This window comes from Herpailurus yagouaroundi, unplaced genomic scaffold, assembly GCF_014898765.1.
Source record: "Herpailurus yagouaroundi ecotype Mexico unplaced genomic scaffold, PumYag 28, whole genome shotgun sequence".
NCBI lineage: Eukaryota > Metazoa > Chordata > Mammalia > Carnivora > Felidae > Herpailurus > Herpailurus yagouaroundi.
Window position 1 is genome coordinate 166978317 of NW_024412376.1, and position 25098 is coordinate 167003414.

At 43.1% G+C, this 25098-nt stretch overlaps 1 protein-coding gene across 8 annotated transcripts in view; it reads right to left on the reverse strand.

Annotated features, from left to right (window-relative positions):
* The window catches only part of GRK4 (G protein-coupled receptor kinase 4), a 103507-nt gene extending 78493 nt beyond the window's left edge, over positions 1-25014 (reverse strand). For 4 of the 8 annotated variants that reach the window (XM_040489078.1, XM_040489070.1, XM_040489071.1 and 1 more), the window contains exon 1: positions 24325-25013. In XM_040489078.1, coding sequence (XP_040345012.1) covers positions 24325-24376 — 52 coding nt within the window. In that variant the 5' untranslated portion in view covers positions 24377-25013. Of the gene's footprint in view, positions 1-24324 lie in introns of all 8 variants that reach the window. The other 4 variants (XM_040489080.1, XM_040489073.1, XM_040489066.1 and 1 more) reach the window with 2 other exon arrangements.
* Between the last annotated feature and the right edge of the window lie 84 nt (positions 25015-25098).

The following is a 25098-nucleotide window of genomic DNA, read 5'->3' on the forward strand; positions in this document are numbered from 1 at the left end:
CTGCCTGGACTCTTGCAGGACAGAAAGAACTTCTACTAAGTTGGAGATTACACTTGGGATCTATATGTTCCATGAGTTCAGCCTACCCTAAATAATAAGGTGTGCTTTGATGAACAGGACAGCACTAGCATGGGACTTGGAATATTAGAAGATAAAAATGAATATGGCTGGATTTATCTGAAAATAAAGTTGTTTATTAACATGCTCACCACTGACTTACGTTTAGTAGCAACATCACTTAGTCAACTCAGAAGACAGTAAGAACCACAAAGAAAAAGGACCTCTGCAAAGCACAAAGTCAACATGCTAAAACTTGCACATTTTATTTACTCATAAAAGAATTTCTTAGGCCCTGATGTCTTCTCTTATTTTATGTACAATTCTTATTATTTGGCTTTGATTTCCTATACCACAACAAATTAGAAACAGAAAGTTACTAAAGAAAAAAAAATACTTGTAATAGGTAATTTATAGACAGATCTATGTGACAGCAGCTTGAAAGAATAGCCACAAAACAGCATAAAAAGGAAATGTGAGCATTCAAAGCACAGCATCGAGGCCACCTGGTATGGGGATAAAGAGGCACATGCCACAGGCCTTAGAGCAGCTTTTAACATATGGAGGATCATAATATGCCCTTAAGTTATCCAAAAGAAATTAATTTAGGCGGTATTTAATAAAGGCAGAAAGGGTACACTGTAGAAATGCCAATTTTAAAATGTCAGTGCTCAAGGAAGTAAACCCTAAATGACTCAGACACCTCAGAGGCTAGAATAACATATTTCCTGGTTTCAGAGAGCAAAGGTTTCTATGTATTTCATGAAATAAATGTCTTTCATTGAACCAAAAGAAAAAAATCCACCAGTCCCTCTCCAAAGCCCTGGTGGCCTATTACCAGAAATACATGCATGAGGCTTCCAAGAAGGAGATTAAAGACATCCTCATCCAGTACAACCAGACCCTGCTGGTGGCCGATCCCCGGGGCTGTGAATCCACAAAGTTTGGCTGTCCTGGTGCCTATGCTCACTACCAGAAAGTTTACCAATAAGCCCATCATGAGGATCAGGGTTCACCTTTATAGTAAACAATTGTCACAGGACTTAAGGTTTAAAAAAAAACAAAAAAACAAAAACAGGATGGAAATTCTGACACCTGCTACAACACGGATAAAGCTTAAGGGCATTATGCTAAGTGAAATAAGCCAGTCATCAAAGAGACAAATACTGTAGGATTCCACTTACATGAGGTATTAGTCAAACCATAAGAGACAGAAGCAGAATGGTGATTGTCAGGGACTGGAGAGAGGGGAGAATGGGGAGTCATCACTGATGGGACAGAGTTTCGATTGGAGAAGGTGAAAAGAGTTCCGGAGGTGGATGGTGGGGATGTTTGAATAACAATGTGAATGTTACTTAATACCACTGAACTGTGCACTTAAAAATGGTTAAATGTATTTTACAACAACAAAAGTTTTTTTGAAAAAAAAAATCTACTCAAACATCATAAAGTCGCTTGTTGTTGACTATATCCATGGGATCTATAGCGATGTCCCTCTTTCACTTCTGAGATTAGTAATTTGTGTTTCTTTTTGTGCTAAAAAGATATCACCCAAATTGTCCACTTCATAGTCACCCAGAAGTGAAAACAGATATGCAACAGTCCCGAGACACAACAGTCTTGATAAGGGTATTCAACATAACTGCTAATCCTGCCGGAAACTCGGCACACAGAGCCATCACACTAGAATGACATATCCAGGTCCCAGCTTGCTCCTTTGGGAGACTCCAGGGCTATTTTTCTTCCTCACTGCATCCAGTGTCAACATTTACCTAACACAACCAAAGCAAGAATCAGGGACCAAAAACCCCACTGGGCCTACCCCAGTTCTCTCTCATCCCATGATAAAATCACAGGGATTTTGTTATTTCACCAAACAGAAAAATGAAAAAGGAGGATGGAGAGGATACATCAGATTTCCCTGCAGGTACCTTACTTGATCAAGTCTGTTTCCACCAATACTTCCTGAGAAAGGCTATTGCAATGCAAAAGAAGCAGGGTGCACCATCTTAGAATAAAGGGTGGTCTGCCAACCACCAGATGTGCTTATTTAAAACTCAGTACAGTGTTTCGCTATTCCCACCCAACTATGTCAATGAAAATTTTGCCCTGGTAACTTCTGTCTCAGGAGAGACGGAACCCCAACAGATACTCTACTCTTCCATACCCTTAACTGCATGGTCCACATGGGGCTTTACTTACATACAAGTGCCCTCATCTTGTCTGGCTCACTGATGACCCATTTCCCTCATACCTCCCACAAGTCATCTTTTTCCAAGTATTTCTCTAAAAGGTCTGTGAAGAGGAAGGAAGGGATTGGTGAACAGGCAGCCCCAGTGCTCCTGATGCAGAAGAGCCAGCAAGGTATACCAGTCTCCACCAAGGAAGGGCACAGGCTGGGGCCGCAGGTGCTGAAGAGCCCTGGCCAGGACTCCAGGTTCGGTTTGGCCTCTGGCCCCCGAGCCAGAGTCCAGGACAATGATAGGTCACTTCCCAGAGCCACAGGCTGACGGGGAAGCAGCATACCCTTCCAGGCCGGGTTCTCCCTGTGTGAGTGAAAATGGCTGGTCATAGGATATCTATCCAGTGATGAAGCAGGAGCAAAGCTGTGACAGAAACAGAGCTGGCATCTCCTGTGTCATTTTCTTGGTAAAGCTCCCTAATTTCAATTTTCTGAGTCATACGGGCTCATCAGTTCATATGAGCTCAAGTTAATGATTTTGGTGTACTGATTTAACTCTTCAGAAGAAAAATAGTGACAGCAAAACACTGCATGGTGTCCGCCCAGCACATCCTTCCAGGTTATCAGATTCTAGCCTTCCTTGTCTCTGAGATGTTGTGCAGCTTTCTGCAAACTGTGGGTGACAGGCAGACATGGAAGCTGTTTTGTCTGGTAGCTCCCATGCACTTCTCTTCCCTCTGTAGGAAAATCAGTTTGCCTGGATTTGCAACAATTCCTTTTGCCATGTAAACTTGAGCCTTTTGACTTCATTTGAATTTATTATAACATCTGCCTGGTTCCCTATGTATGAGTCAAATAAAACATATATTCATTTTACTTTTATCTATATGAGCATAATTTTACCTTTCTCTAGCAATTTTAAGATTCCTTATTCCTAGCCAAGCTATATCCATGGCATCGGTAGTGATGTCCCTTTTAATTTCTGGTATTAGTAATTTGTATCTTCTTTTTTCCTTAGTCTGGTTAGAGGCTTACAGATTTTACTAATCTTTCAAAGAGTCAGATTTTCACTTTATTTCCTGTCTTGGGTTTCACTGATTTCTACTCTAATATTATTTCCCTTCTTTTGATTTGCTCTTCTTTTTCTGGTTTCCTAAGGTGGGAGCTTAGATTACTGATTTTAGATCTTCTGGGTTTTTTTTTAATTTTTTTTTTTTAATTTTTAATGTTTACTTTTTGAGAGAGAGAGAGAGAGAGAGAGAATGAGCAGGGGAGAGGCAGAGAGAGAGAGGGAGACACAGAATCCAAAGCAGGCTCCAGGCTCTGAGCTGTCAGCAAAGAGCTCGATGCGGGGCTCTAACCCATGAACCATGAGATCATGACCTGAGCTGAAGTCAGAGGCTTAACCAACTGAGCCACACAGGCACCCAAGATTTCTGTTTTAATATATGCATTTGAAACTGTAAATTTCCCTCAAGCACTGCTTTTGCTATGTCCCACAAATTCTGATGTTTTGTTTTCATTTTCACTGAGTTCAGAGTATTTTTTTAGTTTCTCTTGAGATTTCTTCTTTGGCCCCCATATTATTTAGAAGTGTGTTGCTTAAACTCCAAGTATTTGGGGATTTTCCAGCTGTCTGTTATGATTTCTAGTTTAATTCCACTGTGGTCTGAGAGCAGATATTGTATGATATCTATTCTTTTAAATTTGTCACCATGTGTTTTATGGCCCAGAATATGGACTGTCTTAGAGAACGTTCCATGTAACCTTGAGAATAATGTGTATTCAACTTCTCCTTGCAGTTCTATCAGTTTTTGCTTCATGTATTCTGACTATATGTTGTTAGGCACATACACGTTAAGGATTGCTACATCTTCTTGGAGAATTGACCCTTTTATCATTATGTAATGCCCCTCTTTTTTTTTTTTAATGTTTATTTATTTTTGAGACAGAGAGAGACAGAGCATGAACAGGGGAGGGTCATAGAGAGGGAGACACAGAATCGGAAACAGGCTCCAGGCTCTGAGCTGTCAGCACAGAGCCGGATGCGGGGCTTGAACTCACTGACTGCGAGATCATGACCTGAGCCGAAGTCGGCCGCTTAACCGACTGAGCCACCCAGGTGCCCCTGTAATGCCCCTCTTAATCTTTGATACTTTCTTTGCTCTGAAGTTTAAACTGTGTGAAATTAATATAGGTACTCCCACTGCCTTTGATTAGTGTTAGCATGGAATACCTCTCTCCATCTCTCTCTTTCTTTTTTAATTTGAATTCAAGTTAGTTAACATACAGTGTGGTCTTAGCTTCAGGAGTAGAACCCAGTGATTCATCTCTTCCATGAGCATCCAGTGCTCATCCCAAAAAGTGCCCTCCTTAATGCCCACCACCCATTTAACCCATCTCCCTACCCACCTCCCCTCCAGCAGCCCTCAGTTTATTCTCTGTATTTAAGAGTCTCTTATGGTTTGCCTCCCTCTGTTTTTATCTTCTTTTTCCTTCCCTTTCCCTATGTTCATCTGTTGAGTTTCTCAAATTCCACATATGAGTGACATCATATGATATCTTTCTCTGACTTATTTCATTTAGCATAATACCCTCTAATTCCATCCACATTGTTGCAAATGGCAAGATTTCATTTTTTTCATCATCCAGTAGTATTCCATTGTGTATGTATACCACATTTTTCTTTATCCATTCATCAGTCAATGGGCATTAGGGCTCTTTCCATAATTTGGCTATTGTTGATAATGCTGCTATAAACTATGGGGTGCATATATTCCTTTGAAAGAACATTTTTTATCCTTTGGATAAATACCTAGCAGTACACTTGCTGGCTCATAGGGTAGTTCTATTTTTAATTTTTTGAGGAACCTCCATACTGTTTTCCAGAGTGGCTGCACCGGTTTGCATTCCCATCAGCAGTGCACAAGAGTTCCTCTTTCTCCGCATCCTCGCCAACATCTGTTGTTGCCCGAGTGGTTAATTTTAGGCATTCTGACAGGTGTGAGGTGGTATCTCATTGTGGTTCTGATTTGTATTTCCCTGATGATGAGTGATGTTGAGCATCTTTTCATGTGTCTGTTAGCCATCTGAATGTCTTCTTTGGAAAACTGTCTATTCATGTCTTCTGCCCATTTCTTCACTGGATTATTAGTTCTTCGGGTGTGTTTGGCAAGTTCTTTATAGATTTGGGATACTAACCCTTTATCTGATTTGTCATTTCCAAATATCTCCTCCCATTCCATTGGCTGCCTTTTAGTTTTGCTGATTGTTTCCTTTGCTGTGCAGAAGCTTTTACCTTGATGAGGTCTCAGTAGTTCATTTTTGCTTTTACTTCCTTTGTCTCTGGAGACATGTCAAGAAGTTGCTGTGGCTGAGGTCAATGGGTTGCTGCCTGTTTTCTCCTGTAGGATTTTGATGGGTTTCCTGTCTCACATTTAGGTCTTTCATCCATTTTGAACTTATGTGTGTGTATGGTGTAAGAAAGTGGTCCAGGTTCACTCCTCTGAATATCGCTATCCAGTTTTCCCAGCACCATTTGCTAAAGAGACTGTCTTTTTTCCATTGGATACTTTCCTACTTTGTCAAAGATTAGTTGGCCATATATATGTGGGTCTATTTCTGGGTTCTCTATCCTATTCCATTGATCTATGTGACTGGTTTTGTGTCAATACCATACTGTCGTGATGATTACAGTTTTGTAATACATCTTCAAGTCTGGAATTGTGATGCCTCCAGCTTTGGTTTTCTTTTTCAACATTACTTTAGCTATTCAGGGTCTTTTCTGGGTCCACACCAATTTTAGGATGGTTTGTTCTAGCTCTGTGACAAAAGCTGGTGTTATTTTGATTGGGATTGCATCGAATGTGTAGATTGCTTTGGGTAGTATCGACATTTTAAACAATATTCGTTCTTCCAATCCATGAGCATGCATTGTTTTTCCATTTCTTTGTGTCTTCAATTTTTCACAAGCTTTCTATAGTTTTCAGCGTACAGATCTTTTACCTCTTTAGTTAGGTATATTCCTAGGTATCTTATGGTTTTTGGTGCAGTTGTAAATGGGATTGATTCCTTAATATCTCTCTCTGCTGTTTCATTATTGGTGTATAGAAATGCAACTGATTTCTGTACATTGATTTATATCCTGCGACTTTGCTGAATTCATGGATCAGTTCTACCAGTTTTTTGTTGGAGTCTTTCCAGTTTTCCATGTAGAGTAGCATTTCATCTGTGAAGAGTTAGAGCTTGACTTCTTCCTTACCAATTTGGATGCTTTTTACTTCTTTTTGTTGTCTGATTGCTGAGGATAGGACTTCCAGTACTACACTGAAGAACAGTGGTGAGAGTGGACATCACTGTCGTGTTCCTGATCTTAGGGGGAAAGCTCTCAGTCTTTCCCCACTGAGAATGATATCAGCTGTGGGCCTTTCACACATGGCTTTTATGATGTTAAGGTATGTTCCTTCTATCCCTACTTTCTTGAGCGTTTTTGAAAGGATGCTGTATTTTGTCAAATGCTTTTTTCTGCACCCATTGAAAGGATCATACACCTCTATTTTTATCTACATGTGTTTTATATTTAAAGTGGGTTTCTTATAGACAACACGTAGTGGGGTCTTACTTTTCTGTCCACTCTGACAATCTCTGTCTTTGTTGCACTTAGACCGCAGATATTTAAATATACAATACAGGCATACCTCAGGGACATTGTGGGCTCAGTTCCAGACCACTGCAATGAAGCATATATCACAATAAATACAAGTGGAATTTTTGGTTTCCCAGTGCATATAAAAGCCATGTTTAAACTACTATACTGCAGTCTATTAAGTGCATAATAGCATCATGTCTTTAAAAAATGTACATACCTTAATTTTAGAATACTTTATTGTTAAAAAAATGCTATCATCTGAGGTTTCAGTAAGTCAATCACTGATCACACATCACCATAAAAATAATAATTTTAAAGTTTGAAATATTACAAGAATTACCAAAATGTGACACAGAAACATAGAGAAAAAAATGCTGCTGGAAAAATGGCACCAAAAGACTTGCCACAGGATTGCCACAAACCTTCAATTTGTAAACAGTACAGTGTCTGCAGAGCACAAAACAAGGTATGTCTGTAGTTGGATTAATCTCCATCATATTTTTACTAGTACTTGTCATCCTTATCTTTGTTCCTCTTATTGTCTTCCATGTATATATCTGTTCCCTGTTAGCTGATAGCTGTTAGAGCAATTAAGAGAAAGAAATCTTCACTTTACCTTCACTTATACATTTTCTGATGCTCTTCATTTCTTTATATGTAAAGTTTCTATTATTTTCTTTCTCTCTGAACAATTTCTTTTAACATTTCTTTAGAGGCAGGTCTACTGGCAACACATTCCCTTGGTTTTTGTCTGGGAAAGTCTTCATTTCTCCTCACTTCTGGAGGATACTTTCACAGGGTACAGAATTCTAGGTTGGTGGGTTTTTTCTCCCAATACTTTAAATGTTTCACTCCCGTCTTCTTCCTTGCATGGTTTCTGAGAAGAAATTGGATAGAATTCTTATCTTTGCTCCTGTACAGATGAAGTGTTTTTATCTGTGGCTTTTCTCAAGATGGCTTCCTTATTTTTTAGTTCCTGAAGTTTGAAGATGACATTCCTAGGTGTAGTTCTTTGGTATTTATCCTGTTTCATGTTTTCAGAACTTCATGAGTCTGTGGCTTGGTGTCTGACATCAATTTGGGTAAAGTCTCAGTCATTATTACTTTTAATACTTCCTCTGTTCCTTTCTCTTTCTGCTCCTCTCAGCATTCCTCTTATGCCTTTTACAGGTGGTTGTCCCACAGTTTTTGGATATTCTGTCCTAATTTTGTTCAGTCTTTTTTTCTCCTTGCTTTTGTTTTAGGAATTCTCAGGTATTATCCTCAAGCTCAGAGATTCTTTCCCCAGCCCTGTCCAATCAATCAACGAGGCCATCAAAGGGATTCTTCATTTGAAAAAAAAAATTTTTTTTAGGGGCACCTGTGTGGCTCAGTTGGTTAAGCATCCAACTCGATTTCAGCTCTGGTCATGATCCTAGGGTTGTGGGAGCAAGCCCTGCGCTAAGTGTGGAGGCTGCTTAGGATTTTCTCTCTCCCTCTTTGCTCCTCCCCAGCTTGTGCAGTCTGTCTCTCAAAATAAACATTTAAAAAAATTTTTTTTGACAGCAAGATAACAAGCAAGCGGGGGGAGGGGCAAAGAGAGAGAGAGAGAGAAAAACTTTTTTTTTTCAATATATGAAATTTATTGTCAAATTGGTTTCCATACAACACCCAGTGCTCATCCCAAAAGGTGCCCTCCTCAATACCCATCACCCACCCTCCTCTCCCTCCCACCCCCCCATCAATCCTCAGTTTGTTCTCAGTTTTTAAGAGTCTCTTATGCTTTGGCTCTCTCCAACTCTAACCTCTTTTTTTTTTTTTTCCTTCCCCTCCCCCATGGGTTTCTGTTAAGTTTCTCAGGATCCACATAAGAGTGAAACCATATGGTATCTGTCTTTCTCTGTATGGCTTATTTCACTTAGCATCACACTCTCCAGTTCCATCCACGTTGATACAAAGGGCCATATTTCGTTCTTTCTCATTGCTATGTAGTACTCCATTGTGTATATAAACCACAATTTCTTTATCCATTCATCAGTTGATGGACATTTAGGCTCTTTCCATAATTTGGCTATTGTTGAGAGTGCTGCTATAAACATTGGGGTACAAGTGCCCCTATGCATCAGTACTCCTGTATCCCTTGGGTAAATTCCTAGCAGTGCTATTGCTGGGTCATAGGGTAGGTCTATTTTTAATTTTCTGAGGAACTTCCACACTGCTTTCCAGAGTGGCTGCACCAGTTTGCATTCCCACCAACAGTGCAAGAGGGTTCCCGTTTCTCCACATCCTCTCCAGCATCTATAGTCTCCTGATTTGTTCATTTTGGCCACTCTGACCGGCGTGAGGTGATATCTGAGTGTGGTTTTGATTTGTATTTCCCTGATAAGGAGCAACATTGAGTATCCTTTCATGTGCCTGTTGGCCATCCGGATGTCTTCTTTAGAGAAGTGTCTATTCATGTTTTCTGCCCATTTCTTCACTGGGTTAGTTGTTTTTCGGGTGTGGAGTTTGGTGAGCTCTTTATAGATTTTGGATACTAGCCCTTTGTCCGATATGTCATTTGCAAATATCTTTTCCCATTCCATTGGTTGCCTTTTAGTTTTGTTGGTTGTTTCCTTTGTTGTGCAGAAGCTTTTTATCTTCATAAGGTCCCAGTAGTTCATTTTTGCTTTTAATTCCCTTGCCTTTGGGGATGTGTCGAGTAAGACATTGCTACAGCTGAGGTCAGAGAGGTCTTTTCCTGCTTTCTCCTCTAGGGTTTTGATGGTTTCCTGTCTCACATTCAGGTCCTTTATCCATTTTGAGTTGAGTTTATTTTTGTGAATGGTGTGAGAAAGTGGTCTAGTTTCAACCTTCTGCATGTTGCTGTCCAGTTCTCCCAGCACCATTTGTTAAAGAGACTGTCGGGGCGCCTGGGTGGCACAGTCGGTTAAGCGTCCGACTTCAGCCAGGTCACGATCTCACGGTCTGTGAGTTCGAGCCCCGCGTCGGGCTCTGGGCTGATGGCTCAGAGCCTGGAGCCTGTTTCCGATTCTGTGTCTCCCTCTCTCTCTGCCCCTCCCCCGTTCATGCTCTGTCTCTCTCTGTCCCAAAAATAAAAAATAAAAACGTTGAAAAAAAAATTAAAAAAAAAAATAAAGAGACTGTCTTTTTTCCATTGGATGTTCTTTCCTGCTTTGTCAAAGATTAGTTGGCCATACATTTGTGGGTCTAGTTCTGGGGTTTCTATTCTATTCCATTGGTCTATGTGTCTGTTTTTGTGCCAGAGAGAGAATCTTAAACAGGCTCCATGCCCAGTGTAAGGCCCAACGTGGGACTCCATCACACAACCATGGATCATGACCTGAGCAGAAATCAAGAGTCAGATCCTCAGCAAACTGAGCCACCCATGTACCCTAAAAGGATTCTTTGTTATTGTTTTGGTTTTTCTTACCACTAGCCTTTCTTTTGATTCTTAGAATTACCATCTCTCTGCTTATGTTATGCATCCGTTTTTGCATGGTGTCTACTTTTTCCATTAAAACACTTAGAATATTCAGTTTTAAAAAATTCCTGGTCTGATAACTCCAACATTCCTGCTTTTACTCTGCTTGGTCTGGGAGGTCATGACAAGAGTTCAAAGGAGAGAGATGACATCTTGACTTAAATTTTAATAGGATCACTCTGGCTTGTATGTTAAGAACAGACTATAAGGTCAGAAAGCCAAAAGCTGAAACCAAGTAGCAGTCAACTGCAGTCTTCCAGGTGAGAGAGGTTGATGGTTTGAGCCATGCTGAAAGCAGTGGAGGCAATGAGAGGTCAGATTCTTTATATTTTGAAGGGAGATCTAAAAATATTTGTCCAAGGGCTGGATGTGGGGAATTGAAAGTAAGGAGTTAAAAGTCAACTACAAGATTATTGGCCTGGGTATTAACTGAAATACAGAAGGAAAAAATTGGTGTACGTGGGTGTTAAGAGTTTAGTTTTGACTGTGTGTGTGTGTGTGTGTGTGTGTGTGTGTGTACGCGTGCGCACATGCTCCTATGAGGTTTTCCAAGTCAAGTGGGCAATATCAAGTGGGCAAGTGGAGAATGAGCTGCAGTGCAGTGGACAAGTCCAGTCTGCGGATTTCAATTTGAGAGATCACAAGAGAGTGAGTGTGGATAACAAAGGTGAGATTCCACGGCCTGAACCTTCAGAATACTTCCATGTGAAGAGGTCCAGAGAATGAGGGGCGACCACTCAAGCAGTCTGAGAAGGACAAGCACTGAAACAGCAGAAAAACACAGAGGTTGGTCTAAAAGGACATATTGACTCAGGAAACCCCCATGATGGGCTATGTCAAGGGCAGCCCGCAGGCATAGTAAAATGAGGACTGAGAACTGACCCTGGTGATCTGGACAAGGGTGGTTCTAGGGAAGTGGTGGAGGGGAGAGCTCAGAACCCAGCACATAATTCACTGACAATTTCCCGTTTAAAGAGTAAATGACACACACACAATAGTGCTCACACCATGCACATCCAAACACAGGGCATCACCCACATTTCACTAAATGTAGCACAGCACACAGACAGACCCTGTGCCACCTGGGTAAGCTATGGCCACAAAAGACCCCCTTCTCCCTAGACAACGCTCCCTGGCTTGGTCTGAAGAAGAATATCACCAGGTGAAAGACAGAAGAATGGGGTCTCCACAGGTGTCTCTGTCACTTTGGACTGCTATAAAAGAATACCATAGTCTGGGGGGCCTGAACAGCAAACACTTTACTTCTCAGAGTTCTGGAGGCTGGAAATCCCTAGATCAAGGCGCCAGCAGATTCACTGACTGGTGAGGGCCCTCTTGCTGCTTCGTAGATGGCTATCTTCTCATTATGTTCTCACATGGCCTTTCCCTGCTGCGTGCACTCGAAGAGAGATCTCACGTCTCTCCCTCTTTCTATAAGGACACTAATTCCATCATGAGGCCCCCACCCTTATGACCTAATGCAACCACAATTATTTTCCAAAGGCCCTACCTCCAAATGCCATCACACTGGGGATTAGAGCTTCAATTATTAAATTGTGAGAGGACAGAAACTTTCACTTCATAGCGGCAGGCTTGGGGCACACATGCTGGTGAACCTGAGCAGCACCTCCCGTGCACGCTCTCTCAAAATAAATAAACTTAAAAAAAATCTCAAACAAATAAAAAATGTCACACTTAAGATATTAACTAATGGAACCATTGTGATTATCATTTCTCTTCCTTCCTGCGGTTACGTTACTGTAATACTCAAGTTGACCAATGCATAATGTGAAATGAAGAGCCTTGAATGTTCTTCATACACAACCTCAACTACCTATCATTCCCATAAGGTAAGCAAGTCATGGAAAACAATTTTACAAACAGAAAAATGAAGTATCGACAGACCTAGTGTCTTCAAATGCTGGAGTGGCCCCCCCCTGGGAAACGACAGACCTTGGAGACTGGACGACCTTTCTGCCCCTCCCCCCACAAGATCACAGTTCATCTCTAATGTTTTAAACTCAAGCTTAACGAAGAAAAGATTCCTTTGAACTAATTTATTTTTTTTCCAACGTTTTTATTTATTTTTGGGACAGAGAGAGACAGAGCATGAATGGGGGAGGGGCAGAGAGAGAGGGAGACACAGAATCGGAAACAGGCTCCAGGCTCCGAGCCGTCAGCCCAGAGCCTGACGCGGGGCTCGAACTCACGGACCGCGAGATCGTGACCCGGCTGAAGTCGCTTAACCGACTGCGCCACCCAGGCGCCCCCGAACTACTTTAATTTTGAAATGCTTCTGCATTTATGGTAAAATATAAACAAAGCACAGGGCTATTTGCTGCTTTTTTGGTTTCAAATCATTTCCACTTACGTTCAAAGATGAATATAAATGATCAGTATTGCAGTTTTCCCCAATCTTTCTTGCTTGTGTTCAAATGCATTACTATAGCCAGTAGTGGCCATACTTTTGGAAAGCTTTATATTATACACGCATCTCACAGGTACATATCTTCTCGGGTAATAAAGGCATTTGAAAAGCACATGATTATAAGACCTAAAGCCAGGGTGCTTGGATTTAATCTGACCCCATTGTTCACTTGCTGTGTGATCTGGGCCCAGCATTAGCTTCTCTGGACTGTTTGTTATTTTTTAATTTGCAAACAGAATTACTGAAACTATCTTCTTAAAGAGTCATCAGAATGAAATGATTATATAAAAACAGAGGTTCGTACATTTCAAATACTCAAATATTAGCTATTATGATTATATAAGACTATCAAGCCAAAGGAAAAATGGTAGCAAAATACATACCAAAAAAAGTCCCATAAAATGTAAAATAGGGACGAAAACTTAAGTACTAAAAGAATGAGATTATTAGACTGGATAAATCAGCAAAATCCAGCGGGATGTTGTTTACAAGAGACATCTGAAGCATTCAAAAAATACCAAAAGGCAGAGAAAAGCAGCACAAATTAGCGGGGGCAAAAGAAAAAAAAAGCAGGTATAATAACAGACATGCCAGATGAAAATACAATTTAAGGCAAATGCACTGGTAGGGATAGAGATGCACCTTACATAGTAATAAAAAAAATAATAACCAACAAGAAGATACCAAAATCATTAAGTAGTAAATACTTAACAGTGTCTTGAAATAAAAATCAACCAAATTAGGGAAATCAAATTTGATAAATCCACAGCCTTAATGGGAGATTTTATCAAACCTTTATCATAAACTGATTAATCAAGCAGACAAAAAGCAATAAAAATAGAGGCTATTTATATAATAATATTACAAATTTGACCTAATAGATAATTGTACAGGGTCTTACCCAGCAAATAAAAAACACATATTCCTCCTCGGGACAAGTAAAACAGTTACAAAAATTGACCACGTACAGACCACAAGGTATATTTCAACAAATATCAAAACACTGTTATCGTTTACACCATATCTTCTGATCATATATAATTAAATTACCACCAATAAAAAAGATCATTTAAAAAGGTGCCACAAGTTTAGAATTTCTTAAAAATCACATCCAAATAATCAAGGTCTAACAAAGAAATCGCAATGAAAATCACTAAACATAACTGAAATGAAAAACCTACATTAAAAAAATTTTGCAGGCTCCTGTTAACGCAATACTTAAAACTTAAGAGTTTTACACTTACTATAAAACAAGGAAGTTTAAAAAGTAATAGGTTAAGCATTCAACTTGAGAAGCTAGAGGCAAATCAAAATAAAGAATACAATATAAGCAAAAATTAATAACCTGGAAGGCAAACATAATACAGCAAAGCACACGAAACCAAAAGCTGGTTCATTGAAAAGTTTAATAAAACAAAAATCTTTTACAAGTCTAATAAAAATAAAAGACACACACAAGTAATATTCTAAATTAAAAATATCACAGTTGCAATTGTAAAAATAGCAAGAAAATGTTACCAATAACATTTATGCCAAATAAATCTGAAAGCTTAGGTGAAAATCATTTTCTCAGGGGAACCCTCTTGCGCTGTTGGTGGGAATGCAAACTGGTGCAGCCACTCTGGAGAACAGTATGGAGACTCCTCAAAAAACTAAAAATAGAAATACACTATGATCCGGCAATTGCACTACTAGGTATTTACCCAAAGGATACAAAAATACAGATTTGAAGGGGTACATGCAGCTCAATATTTATAGCAGCATTATCAACAATGGCCAAACTATGAAAAGACCCCAAATGTCTACCAGCTGATGAATGGATAAAGAAGAGGTGGTAAAAATATATACAATGGAATATTACTCAGCAATTGAAAAGAATGAAATCTTGCCATTTGCAACATGGATAGAGCTGGAATGCACTATGCTAAGCAAGACGAGTCAAATAGAGAAAGACAAATACCCTATGATTTCACTCATGTGTGGAATTTAAGAAACAAATCAGATGAGCACATGGCAAGGGGCGAAAGAGAGAAGAGAGGGAAACAAACCACAAGAGGCTTTTAAGGATACAGAACAAACTGGGGGTTGATGGTGGGATGGGGTGGGGGATGGGCTTAGATGGGTGATGGGTACGGTACTAAGGAGGGCACTTGTTGTGATGAGCACTGGGTGTTGTAAGTGATCAATCACTGAATTTTACTCCTGAAACCAATATTGTACCATGTGTTAACTAAGTTTTAAAAAATTTTCTTAGAAAACATAAATTGCCAAATCTACCTTGAAAAGAAACAGTCCTGAATATCACAAGTATTAAAGAAACTAAATTGATAATAAAAAGAACCATCCCTATCCCTGCTTCCTAGGCAAGAAGGTCAGGATGGGGGATGAGGGAGACACCAACCTCAGGCAGTTTCATAAAGGTTTACCAAACATTTAAGGAGCAGAGAGGTCCTAACTTATAAAAAAATTCTTTGTTATAAAAAAAAAACACAACACTTTTTAACAGACACAATTTTCACAATAATATGCACCAATCTTAACACTATGGCTCTACAACCTCATAATTACCAGCAGGATCAATACACATTTTCATCATCCCATAAAGTTCCCTCTTGCCTCTTTGGTGACAATCCCTCCCTTCTTCAAAGCAATCAGCATCCCAACTTGTATTACTGTGGATTAATTTCACTTCATACTACTGGAACCATCAAGGATTGTTCTCTCTTCTGATTCTTCTTCCTTAACATGATGCTCCTGAGACTGGTCTGTGCTCCTGCATATATTGGCAGCTCTTTCTTTTTTTACCACCACATTGCATTACACGTATCAGTATGTCTTTATCCATCCTCTTATTGATGAACATTTGGGTTGTTTCCAGTTTGAGATTGTTATGAACAAAGCCGCTGCAAACATTCTTGTACTAGACTTTCTGTGGACATATGCCCATTTTACTGGGTAGATCTTGAAAGAGAATCACTGGGTCACTGGGGAGGTGTGTGTTTAACTTTATTAGAAACTGCCAGTTTCCCGAAATGGTTCTCCTGTTTCACACTCCACCAAGCAGCACGGGAGAGTTGTAGCTGCAGCTACTCCAGGTCTTTGCTAACACCTGATTATTGTTGAGGTGTGCAGGTGGCGTCCAGAAGCTGGAAAAGGCAAGAAAATGGATTCCCCCACAGAACCTCCAAAATGAATCTCTATTAGCGCTCCACCTGTATTAAGGATTAACTTGCTTCAAGCTCTTGTGCTCCTTGTGTGCTGACCTAACTCCCTTGGTCTATAGCAGAACTAACCTCTTTCCTTGAGATTTGCAGACCACTGGCCTGGAGGAGTGAAGGACCAAACTTTTCCAGGAAGGTAAGGCTGACCACATTCAAAAACAGCTGCCACTGATGCCAGTGAGTCTGTTCAAGGTCATGCCAACAGACCACTGACTAACTGCCTGAGCACCTGCTTCTCTTGCATGTAGCCCCCCTCCCTTTTCCTGTGCCTTCCCCTCGAAAACCTTCCAACTTGGCCTGGACAGGGAAGATCGTCTTTGAGACGTCTGTCCACCTGTCTTCCCAGCTTGCCGGCTTCCTGACTGATGCAACCTTTCCCATCGGCACTGGTCTCTCGAGTGTTGATTTGTGAGAAAGCAGACAAACCTGAGCTCAGAACTGGTCCTCTGTCTGCTAACAGATTCCCCCTAGAAGCTCCAGAAAGCAACACAGCCCTTCTGCCATCTTGACGCTAGCTTAGTGAGACCCATTTCAGACTTCTGATCTCCAGAACTGTAACACAACAAATCTGTGTTGTTTGAAGCCGTTCAGTTTTTTGCGGTAACTTGTTACAGCAGCAATAGGAAAACTAATAGAGCAGGTGGGAGAATGGGAGATTTGTGCGATGTGTACTTAGTATCCCGATTATATAAAAAACTGCTATAAATCAGTAAGATATTCTGCCCTCATTTGTGCAGAAGATATGAAGAAGCAATTCATGAAGAGGAAAGCTAAATCACCCTCAATATGAAAAGATGTTTAATTGGGAAAATGCAAATTAAAACAGCATTAAAGACTGATTTGTATCCCATCTCCTCCCCCCCACACTCACATGTTGAATCCCTAACCCCCAGTGTAAACTGTAGTTAGAGATGGGGTCTTCAGGAAGGGTCAGCCAGTTAGGGCTCTAATCTGACAGGTGTATTCATAAGAGGAATCACCAGAAAACCGCTGTCTCTCAGTGTGAACCCAGAGGAAAGGCCACGTGAAGACACAGGGGGAAAGCAGCTTTGTACAAGCCAGGAAGAGTCCTCACCGGAAACCAACAATGCTGGTAAGCTGACTTTGGATTCCTAGCCTCCATAACTATAAAAAAACAAACAAAAAACACAAAGAACAAAAACATTTCTGTTGTTTAAGCCGCCCAGTCTGCGTTATTTTGTTACGGCAGCCCAAGCTGCCCAAACAGTAAGATAATATTCCATGTCCTTCAGGAGTAAAAGTTTTACAGTCTGATAATTCTCTGATTTTTTTATTATAGGTTGTTTGGAAACCTTTTTCTTCTACTTTTTTTTTTTAAGTTTATTTATTTTGAGAGAGAAAGAGGCAGAGAGAGAGAAGGTGAGAGAGAATCCCAAGCAGGCTCCGCATCATCAGTGCAGAGCCCGATGCTGGGCTGGAACTCATGGAACTGCAAGATCATGACCTGAGCCAAAACCAAGAGTCAGACACTTAACCCACTGAGCCACCCAGGCACCCTGGAAAACTTTAAATTAGTGGAACAGAATCAGCTCAAAGAGAATTCTGTCCCTAGCTCTACAAGGGGACATTAGCAGGCTGTCCTTTCAAAAGGAAACACGCTGTGTTTAACCCAATGGAGAACTTGAAGGAAAGACCACAAGCATGGAAGGCAAATGTAATAAAAACAGGGAGCAGAGAGGGGGCTCCAAGTCCCCTCCTTTCAGACTCAGAGTGACCTCAGTAAGGCCCTGCCCCATCGCCAAACGTCTACCATCACTTTCGGATCTGGTATAGGCTCCCTCTCAGTGAACAATGCTGTTGGCTCTTTAGTTCTCGTTGCCTAAACACAGACAACGTCTCCGGACTTCTTGTTAGATGAGAATACCGCGCCCCCCCTCCCCTGTCACATCCCAACTTCCGTCAACTGTGCTTTCATGCTGTCCAACCAGCCAAGGAGCGACACTCCCACATCTAGAAAGCTAATTTCATGCCAGAAGCTAAATACAAAACATCAACTCCTTTCCATTGAAGCAGTAAACTGAGGAAGTCTTTCAACAGACAGCATTACATGATTGGTTAGAACATGAGTTTGGGGCCAGAGAGACCTGGGTTGAAACCTAGTGACGTGACCTCGATCAAGTCACTTCACTTGTCCTTCCCCATCTGTCAAAGGGGATAAACACCTGCCCTGGGGGGGGGGGGGGATGCTACCAGTTCAGCAGCCTTGTCAACCTCGCAAACGTGCTAGCATCGTCTTCCAAACAACTCACAAGAAGAGATCTAGGTTTACCATGCAAACACTCAGGCACAATGTCTCTGCCAGGAAGTGAGACAAATCAGCACAGGAGTAAGGGGGCAGGAAAGGTAGTACTACCATGTGTTCTTTGAACTAGAAACTCTTTCAAACTGGTAAAAACAGATAGTTTACCCTCTAAAAGGAAAATGTACGGGCGTGGCCTTTTGCTAACATCCTAACTAGTTGTGGCTAACCCTGCTGCTGTCTCTGCTAGTGATGAGCATGTAAATATTGAGAGAACTACAGATTGCGTTATAGGTATAATTAAATATTTTAATACTGATTTGCTAAAAACAAGAATATTAAATTCACAATGAAATAAGAACTACTCACCACTTCGAAGTATGGAGCCAACTGACATTCCAAAAATTGAATAAAATCTCAACTTCTGTTCCAGAAATCCAGACTAGTTCCAGATCACTAGTCTAAAAAGACAGCTTGGTTTGAGCCTTAATTTCTGGTTATCACCAGTATTGAAAGAATTCCTGAGATGTGCTCTTTTGTCCCCAGTCATCAGTTGGCATTTGTAGAGCTGGGAGCTAGCACAGTGCTAGATGCTGGTGACACAGAAAGGGACACCCAAGCTGTCCTGAATCAGCCCAGTGCAGTAACAGCTCATCCTGGGCATGGCAGTGGCACAAAAGATGGAATGATCAAGTCTCTTGCAGGAGTGTCGAAGTTTCCAGAAAAGACACCCGAGCCGGAACACGAAGGAAGAACAAGACTTCACCGGGTAGGAAGGCATCGAGTAGTCACATACACTTAGCAGCAAATGGACAAGGAGAGAAGAGCAGGTCACTGAGGTCAGGTAGGACCCTGTGGGTCATGATGCACTAAGGGGTTTATACTTGACCCAGAATGGAGGTCTAAGGCCAAATTCTAAACAGAAGATTAAGAGAACAAATCTGTGTTTTATTTTTATTTAAAAAAAAAAAAATTTTTTTTTCAACGTTTATTTATTTTTGGGACAGAGAGAGACAGAGCATGAACGGGGGAGGGGCAGAGAGAGAGGGAGACACAGAATCGGAAACAGGCTCCAGGCTCTGAGCCATCCGCCCAGAGCCCGACGCGGGGCTCGAACTCACGGACCGCGAGATCGTGACCTGGCTGAAGTCGGACGCTTAACCGACTGCGCCACCCAGGCGCCCCCAAATCTGTGTTTTAGAAAGAGTGTTCTAGCAGCACTGGGGATGATAAAAGAGGAAAAAAGCCTGGAAATTCTTGCCCTCAGTCAATTGAAGAGGTATAGAAGACCATCAGGGTGGGGGGTGGGGGGTGGGGGTGGTGTCTAGGTGAAAATAGAGACAAAGAGACAGACATGAGAAATAACAAAGGTCAAGGAAAAATGAGATTCAAGCACCTCCAGCATGGAAGAATTTAGGAAGAGGAAAGCTATGCTTTTGGGAAATCTAAGAATGAGAACAGACTACAGGCAAAGAGCCAGGTTCAAGGTCAGTTAACACAATTGCACGTTAAAGTACCAGTTCTTCATTATGACACTGGACAGAACAAAATCTACAACCACAACTACTACTATTTACTGAGCACTTTCTGAGCGCCAAGCACTGTGCCACATTATCACAAGCAATCCTCTAACCTTGTGAAGTAGAATTATTATCTGTCTGGTTTTATGGGTTAGGAGAATGAAGGATAGGACTAGCTGAAATAATGCCCTTAAAGAATTTAGCATGCTGCCTGGACAGAGCAAACCCTCACTAATGTTAGCTATCATTATCAACCACTAGTCTCTAAGCAAGCTGGGAACACACTTTATTCCCTCCAAGTCCAACCAATCCTTTTGTTTTCAACATGAATTTCACCCCCTCTTTCTTGAATTTAGCAAAATAACAAATCACCCGCTTAATCTCCAATTGTTTACCAAGTACCAATTATATGGCCAGCCAGCTCTGAAAGGGATAAAAAATGAAGGTAAGAGCTATGCCCTGCCCATACAAAGATTGCAAATTAGCTGGGAAAAGAATCATTGACTATGCTGTTGTGAACCCCAAGTTCCAAATTTCCAAAGGGCAGAGAACGCCCCTGAGCTGGAAGAACAGAGCAAGCTACAAAGAGGAAGGCAAACTGGATTCTGAAGGGTAGAAAGAATTGAGCAAGAAAAAAGCAGGGAGGGCCAACTGCACACATTGGAATGGTAAGCATTCAAGAACACGTCCAAATGAATACAAAAGTTATTTTTTACAACAAAAATGCGTTAAGTAGCTCTTGGGTGTGGGATCAAATTAAGTGCAATGAAGGAAACACAAATATTGGCCACTATACCTCTGGAATCAAAGGGTTTATAAGCTATTTCCAGAGATTCCTTGCAACCAAAATCCTGGGGAGCCTCAACAATGGCATAAATGATAACAGGGATGGGGTGCCCAACTTCGGCTCAGGTCACGATCTCACAGTTCATGGGTTCGAGCCCCGCATCGGGCTCTGTACTGACAGCTCAGAGCCTGGAGCCTGCTTCAGATTCTGTGTCTCCCTCTCTCTCTGCCACTCCCCAACTCGTGCTCTGTCTCTCAAAAATGAATAAACGTTAAAAAACATTAAAAAAAATGATAACATTAAAAAAATGATATTAACTATGCGTCAGATGCTAAAAAAACAACTGGTAAATAACACTATCATCTGAAATCAGAATGGAATTGCTATATAAAAGGCCAAAATCCACATTAAACATACATATATTTTATTCTTCCCTCTCTATTTACGCTGTCCGTTTCTCTAAGAGAAAATGGGGCGAATGTCTCTTTATAAGTATGATGTAAACAATTTAAGGTTACCATTTAGAGCTATGAAAGGTCACAAATTGCCTAACAGATGTATTACATAGGAAAAAAAATCCTAAAAGTTGGGGGTGGGGGGGAAGCAGTGATTCTGTTTTATTTTATTAACAGTATGATCATTTTCTACCTTTTTTTTTAATGTTTATTTTTTGAGAGAGAGACAGAGTGTGAGTGGGGGAGGCAAAGAGAGAGGGAGACACAGAATCCGAAGCAGGCTCCAGGCTCTGAGCTGTCAGCGCAGAGCCTGATGCAGGGCTCAAACCCACAGGCCGTGAGATCATGACCTGAGCCGAAGTCGGTTGCCCAACCGACTGAGCCACCCAGGCACCCCCATTTTCTGCCTCCTTAAAGTGTGCTGGCAGAGTGACAAACCACTTTGTCGATGTAGCTTTATCTCCCAACATTCCTGAAAAGGAGGAACAGTTTTAACAAATCCTCTGTTTTTTTTTCTTTTAAACAAATCTGTTGGAGACCAGAAAAAGACATTGAATATTTTTGAAACAAATCGAGAAAACGGCCTCACTCATACTATTAAGCCAACAGTGTAATTCTCAAGGCCAACATATAACTGCTCTGCTATGTACACTCCTTTCAAACGTTAACTTTCTAATGCGTGCGCCAGAAACACAAGGAACCAGCCATGAACACACATGTCCCAGAAGACCCTTGCTAGGAGACAGTCTAGGAGCTTCTAAAGCAAATAAGCTGCTTTGACTTGGAAGAACAGCCCTCAGTTATAACCAACACTCAGCATATAGTCCTGTATTTCTGATATTTCATATTCAACTTCTCTGAGCATCAACCACACTGACAGAATGACTCTTTCTGAACACAGGAGTAAGCACTATCTGCTGACAGGGCAGACCTTGTAAGAATCACAACATGACGGCTTAATACTTTAAGGAACAAAATTTAAAACTCTTTTGAAAGTATGCAGTCCTAGGCTTTATGGCAGGAAATACTGGTTTTAAGTATTTAGCCCTTACAAAGCCCTCATATTCACCTCATCACCTAACCTCTACAGCACCGTAAGGAAATCTGCTCGATATAACAGTCCATTTTTGTACATTATACTCAAAGATGACAGTACAATGGAAAGAAAACAGGTTTAGTATGGGTTTCCACAGATCCAGATTTCCACGGATCATGGTTCACCTTTTTTTTTTTTTTTTTAACGTTTATTTTTGAGAGACCGAACATGAGCCGGGGGAGGGGCAGAGAGAGAATGGGAGACACAGAATCCGAAGCAGGCTCCAGGCTGCAAGCTATAAGCACAGAGCCTGATGCAAGGCTCGAACTCACACACCGTGAAATCGTGACCTGAGCCGAAGTCGGACACTCAACAGACTGAGCCGCTGGGGTGCCCGGGATCATGGTTCGCTTCTATGACCAATCTGGAGTTCAAAGTGAGAAACACGAAACACAATCAAATGCTCCACTGAAACGTACTGCTCTCAGGGACTTCCCGCTGCCTTAACAGAAAAATAAGACCCACTTTCTTCCCACCCATCTTCACTCTTCAAAATAATGCAAGTTAGGGACCCTGGGTGACTCAGTTGGTTAAGCGTCTGGCTTCAGCTCAGGTCACGGTCTCATGGTTTGTGAGTTTGAGCCCCTTGTCCAGCTCTGTACTGGCAGCTCGGAGCCTGGAGCCTGCTGCAGATTCTGTGTCTCCTTCTCTCTCTGCCCCTCCCCCAGTTGTGCTCTGTCTCTCAAAAATAAATAAATGTAAAAAAAAATTTTTTTTAATAATGCAAGTTAGCACACAAAAATATGTGAGAAAATGAAGTTCCTGTTTTCAACTCTTAATATGAGAAACACTTTACAAAACAAAAAATTCACTACTTCTTAATTCTGGATCCTTCTACTTAAACCTAACTTAGGTATCTAATTCTCTGCACCTGTCATCTTACTTCACGAACTCCTATTGACCGTTTCTGGGTTGTCTCCACTGAGTTGAGAGATCAGGCACTTTCTGATGAAGCTCTTTCCTCTTAAAAAACACTTAGGACACAAATGGGAAAGGGGAGAGCATTAAAAAGGAAACAAAACCCAAAGATCTGAAATAGCTGTATTCCACATTAAATTCTCTCACAGAACGTTATTCGCTATTTCAATCACAAGGTGAGTTTATTGATGTTTCCCAACAAGCATCCCAAGTGACCAAGAGGACCACTTCACGGACCGTGCGCCCAGGATGGGACTCCAGCCCTGGGAGACTGTGCACAGCACCCCTTCCACACCGTCTTCACTCCGGAGTCGTGGCCAATGCGGTCCCTCCGGCGGCCATTTCCCGCCATCGCGCACAAACACCAAGCACCTGCTCCGTCACCCACTCGGCAGGAGCAAAGGGGCTGCAGAACCGCAGGTGGGTAGCTGTGTCGCCAGCTCTCCACTCTCTCGGGAGGCACGAGAAGGACGGTCGGGGCCAGGGCCATCTCTGAGCAAAAGGGCTGGGTCAACTGTGCCTTTTCGTGGATACGAGGCTGGATTCGTACCAAACTGTTGAATCCGCCACCACGTCCTGCCTGGTAAAACCCACTCCACACACCACGAAGCCTCAAAACCAAAAAGCTATGCTAAAATAACAGTCCAGGGGCGCCTGGCTGGCTCAGTCGGCTGAGCGTCCGACTTCGGCTCGGGTCATGATCTCGCGGTCCGTGGGTTCGAGCCCCGCGTCGGGCTCCGTGATGACCGCTCAGAGCCTGGAGGCTGATTCGGATTCTGTGTCTCCCCCTCTCTCTGCCCCTCCCCCACGCTCACTTTGTCTCACTCTGTCTCTCAAAAATAAATAAATGTAAAATAACGGTCCAAAAAGACTAATGGAAGGTTCTCGCTTAGGGTTGTTAACAGGATTGTCTTCTTTGTCCTTTAAAGACCGCAAAGGCACGGCTGTTTCTCGCCGGCTTCACTCGGTGGTCTGGCTTCCTCCTCCCAGGACAGGACCCCGCTGGCCTGTGCTGACGCACTGGAGGCGGCAGGACGGAGCAGGTTCACACCGACAAGAGTGGGGCGCAGGCTACCGTTACTTGGGCCCACAGGTGCTGAGAGGGGTGCAGGGCGGCGCGCAGAGCAGCCTAAGGCACCCAAGCTGACCCCTCGCTGTCTGGCCGGTGCGAATAGTGCGACCGAGCGGACGGTGGCTCGGGGCTTTGCGGGGATCGGGGTTCCCGGTCAGGGTCGGGGCTCCTCGGAGGATCTGAGTTTGCGGGGCGTCGGGCGCCCCTGTGCACCCACCTTGGCGCGCTTTCAGCAGCAGCGTGTTGGCCAAGAGGTTCTCAAGCTCCATGGCCCCTAGCCGCCGCCGCCGCTTCCGCCGCCTCCGCCGCTGCCGGGCTCGGCGTGTGCGAGGGGGAAGGGGAGATGGAGAGGGCTCTGGCGCCTCCGGGCATCGCTCGCAGGACGCCACCCGCTCGGGAGGGTCCACAGAGGGCCCGGGGGAGCTGCCCCGCCGCCGCCGCCGCCGCTCCAGCTGTCGCGGCTCCGGCTGCTGCCCCTCCAGCCGCCGCCGCCGCCACGGCCACCAACCGCTTTGCTGCCTCCGAGACCGCCCGCGACGCCGCAGCTGCTTCGGAAGCTGCTGGCGCCGGCCCGGGGAGCCCTTGCCCTCGCTGCCCGGGTTTCCAGAGGGCGAGTTGCTGGGGCGAGGGGCGCTGGCAGCCCGCCTACCGCCGGAATCTGCGGTTACCTTCCCCGCGCCGGGGCCCGGGCTCTCGGCCCCATCGCCCGAGGCTGGCAAGGGCAACGCTCTCCTCAGGGCCCGGCTCCCCAGCCGCCCAGAGTCTCCGCCGAGCCCCACCCCAGAGAGGGGCTCAGTGGCCGGGGCTCCCCGCCCCCCGGCGGCGACGGCTACGGCCGCCGCCGCCGCTACCCACTCTCACAGCGGCCGGTTCCCTCCAACGGCTTCCCAGAAGAGGGAGCTCGGGCGCACCTCTCGCCGCGGTGCGGCGCCGCGCAGGGCAGCAACGCTCCCAGAAGGCCGCGCGCAGGGAGGAAGTGCCGGGTCGGGAG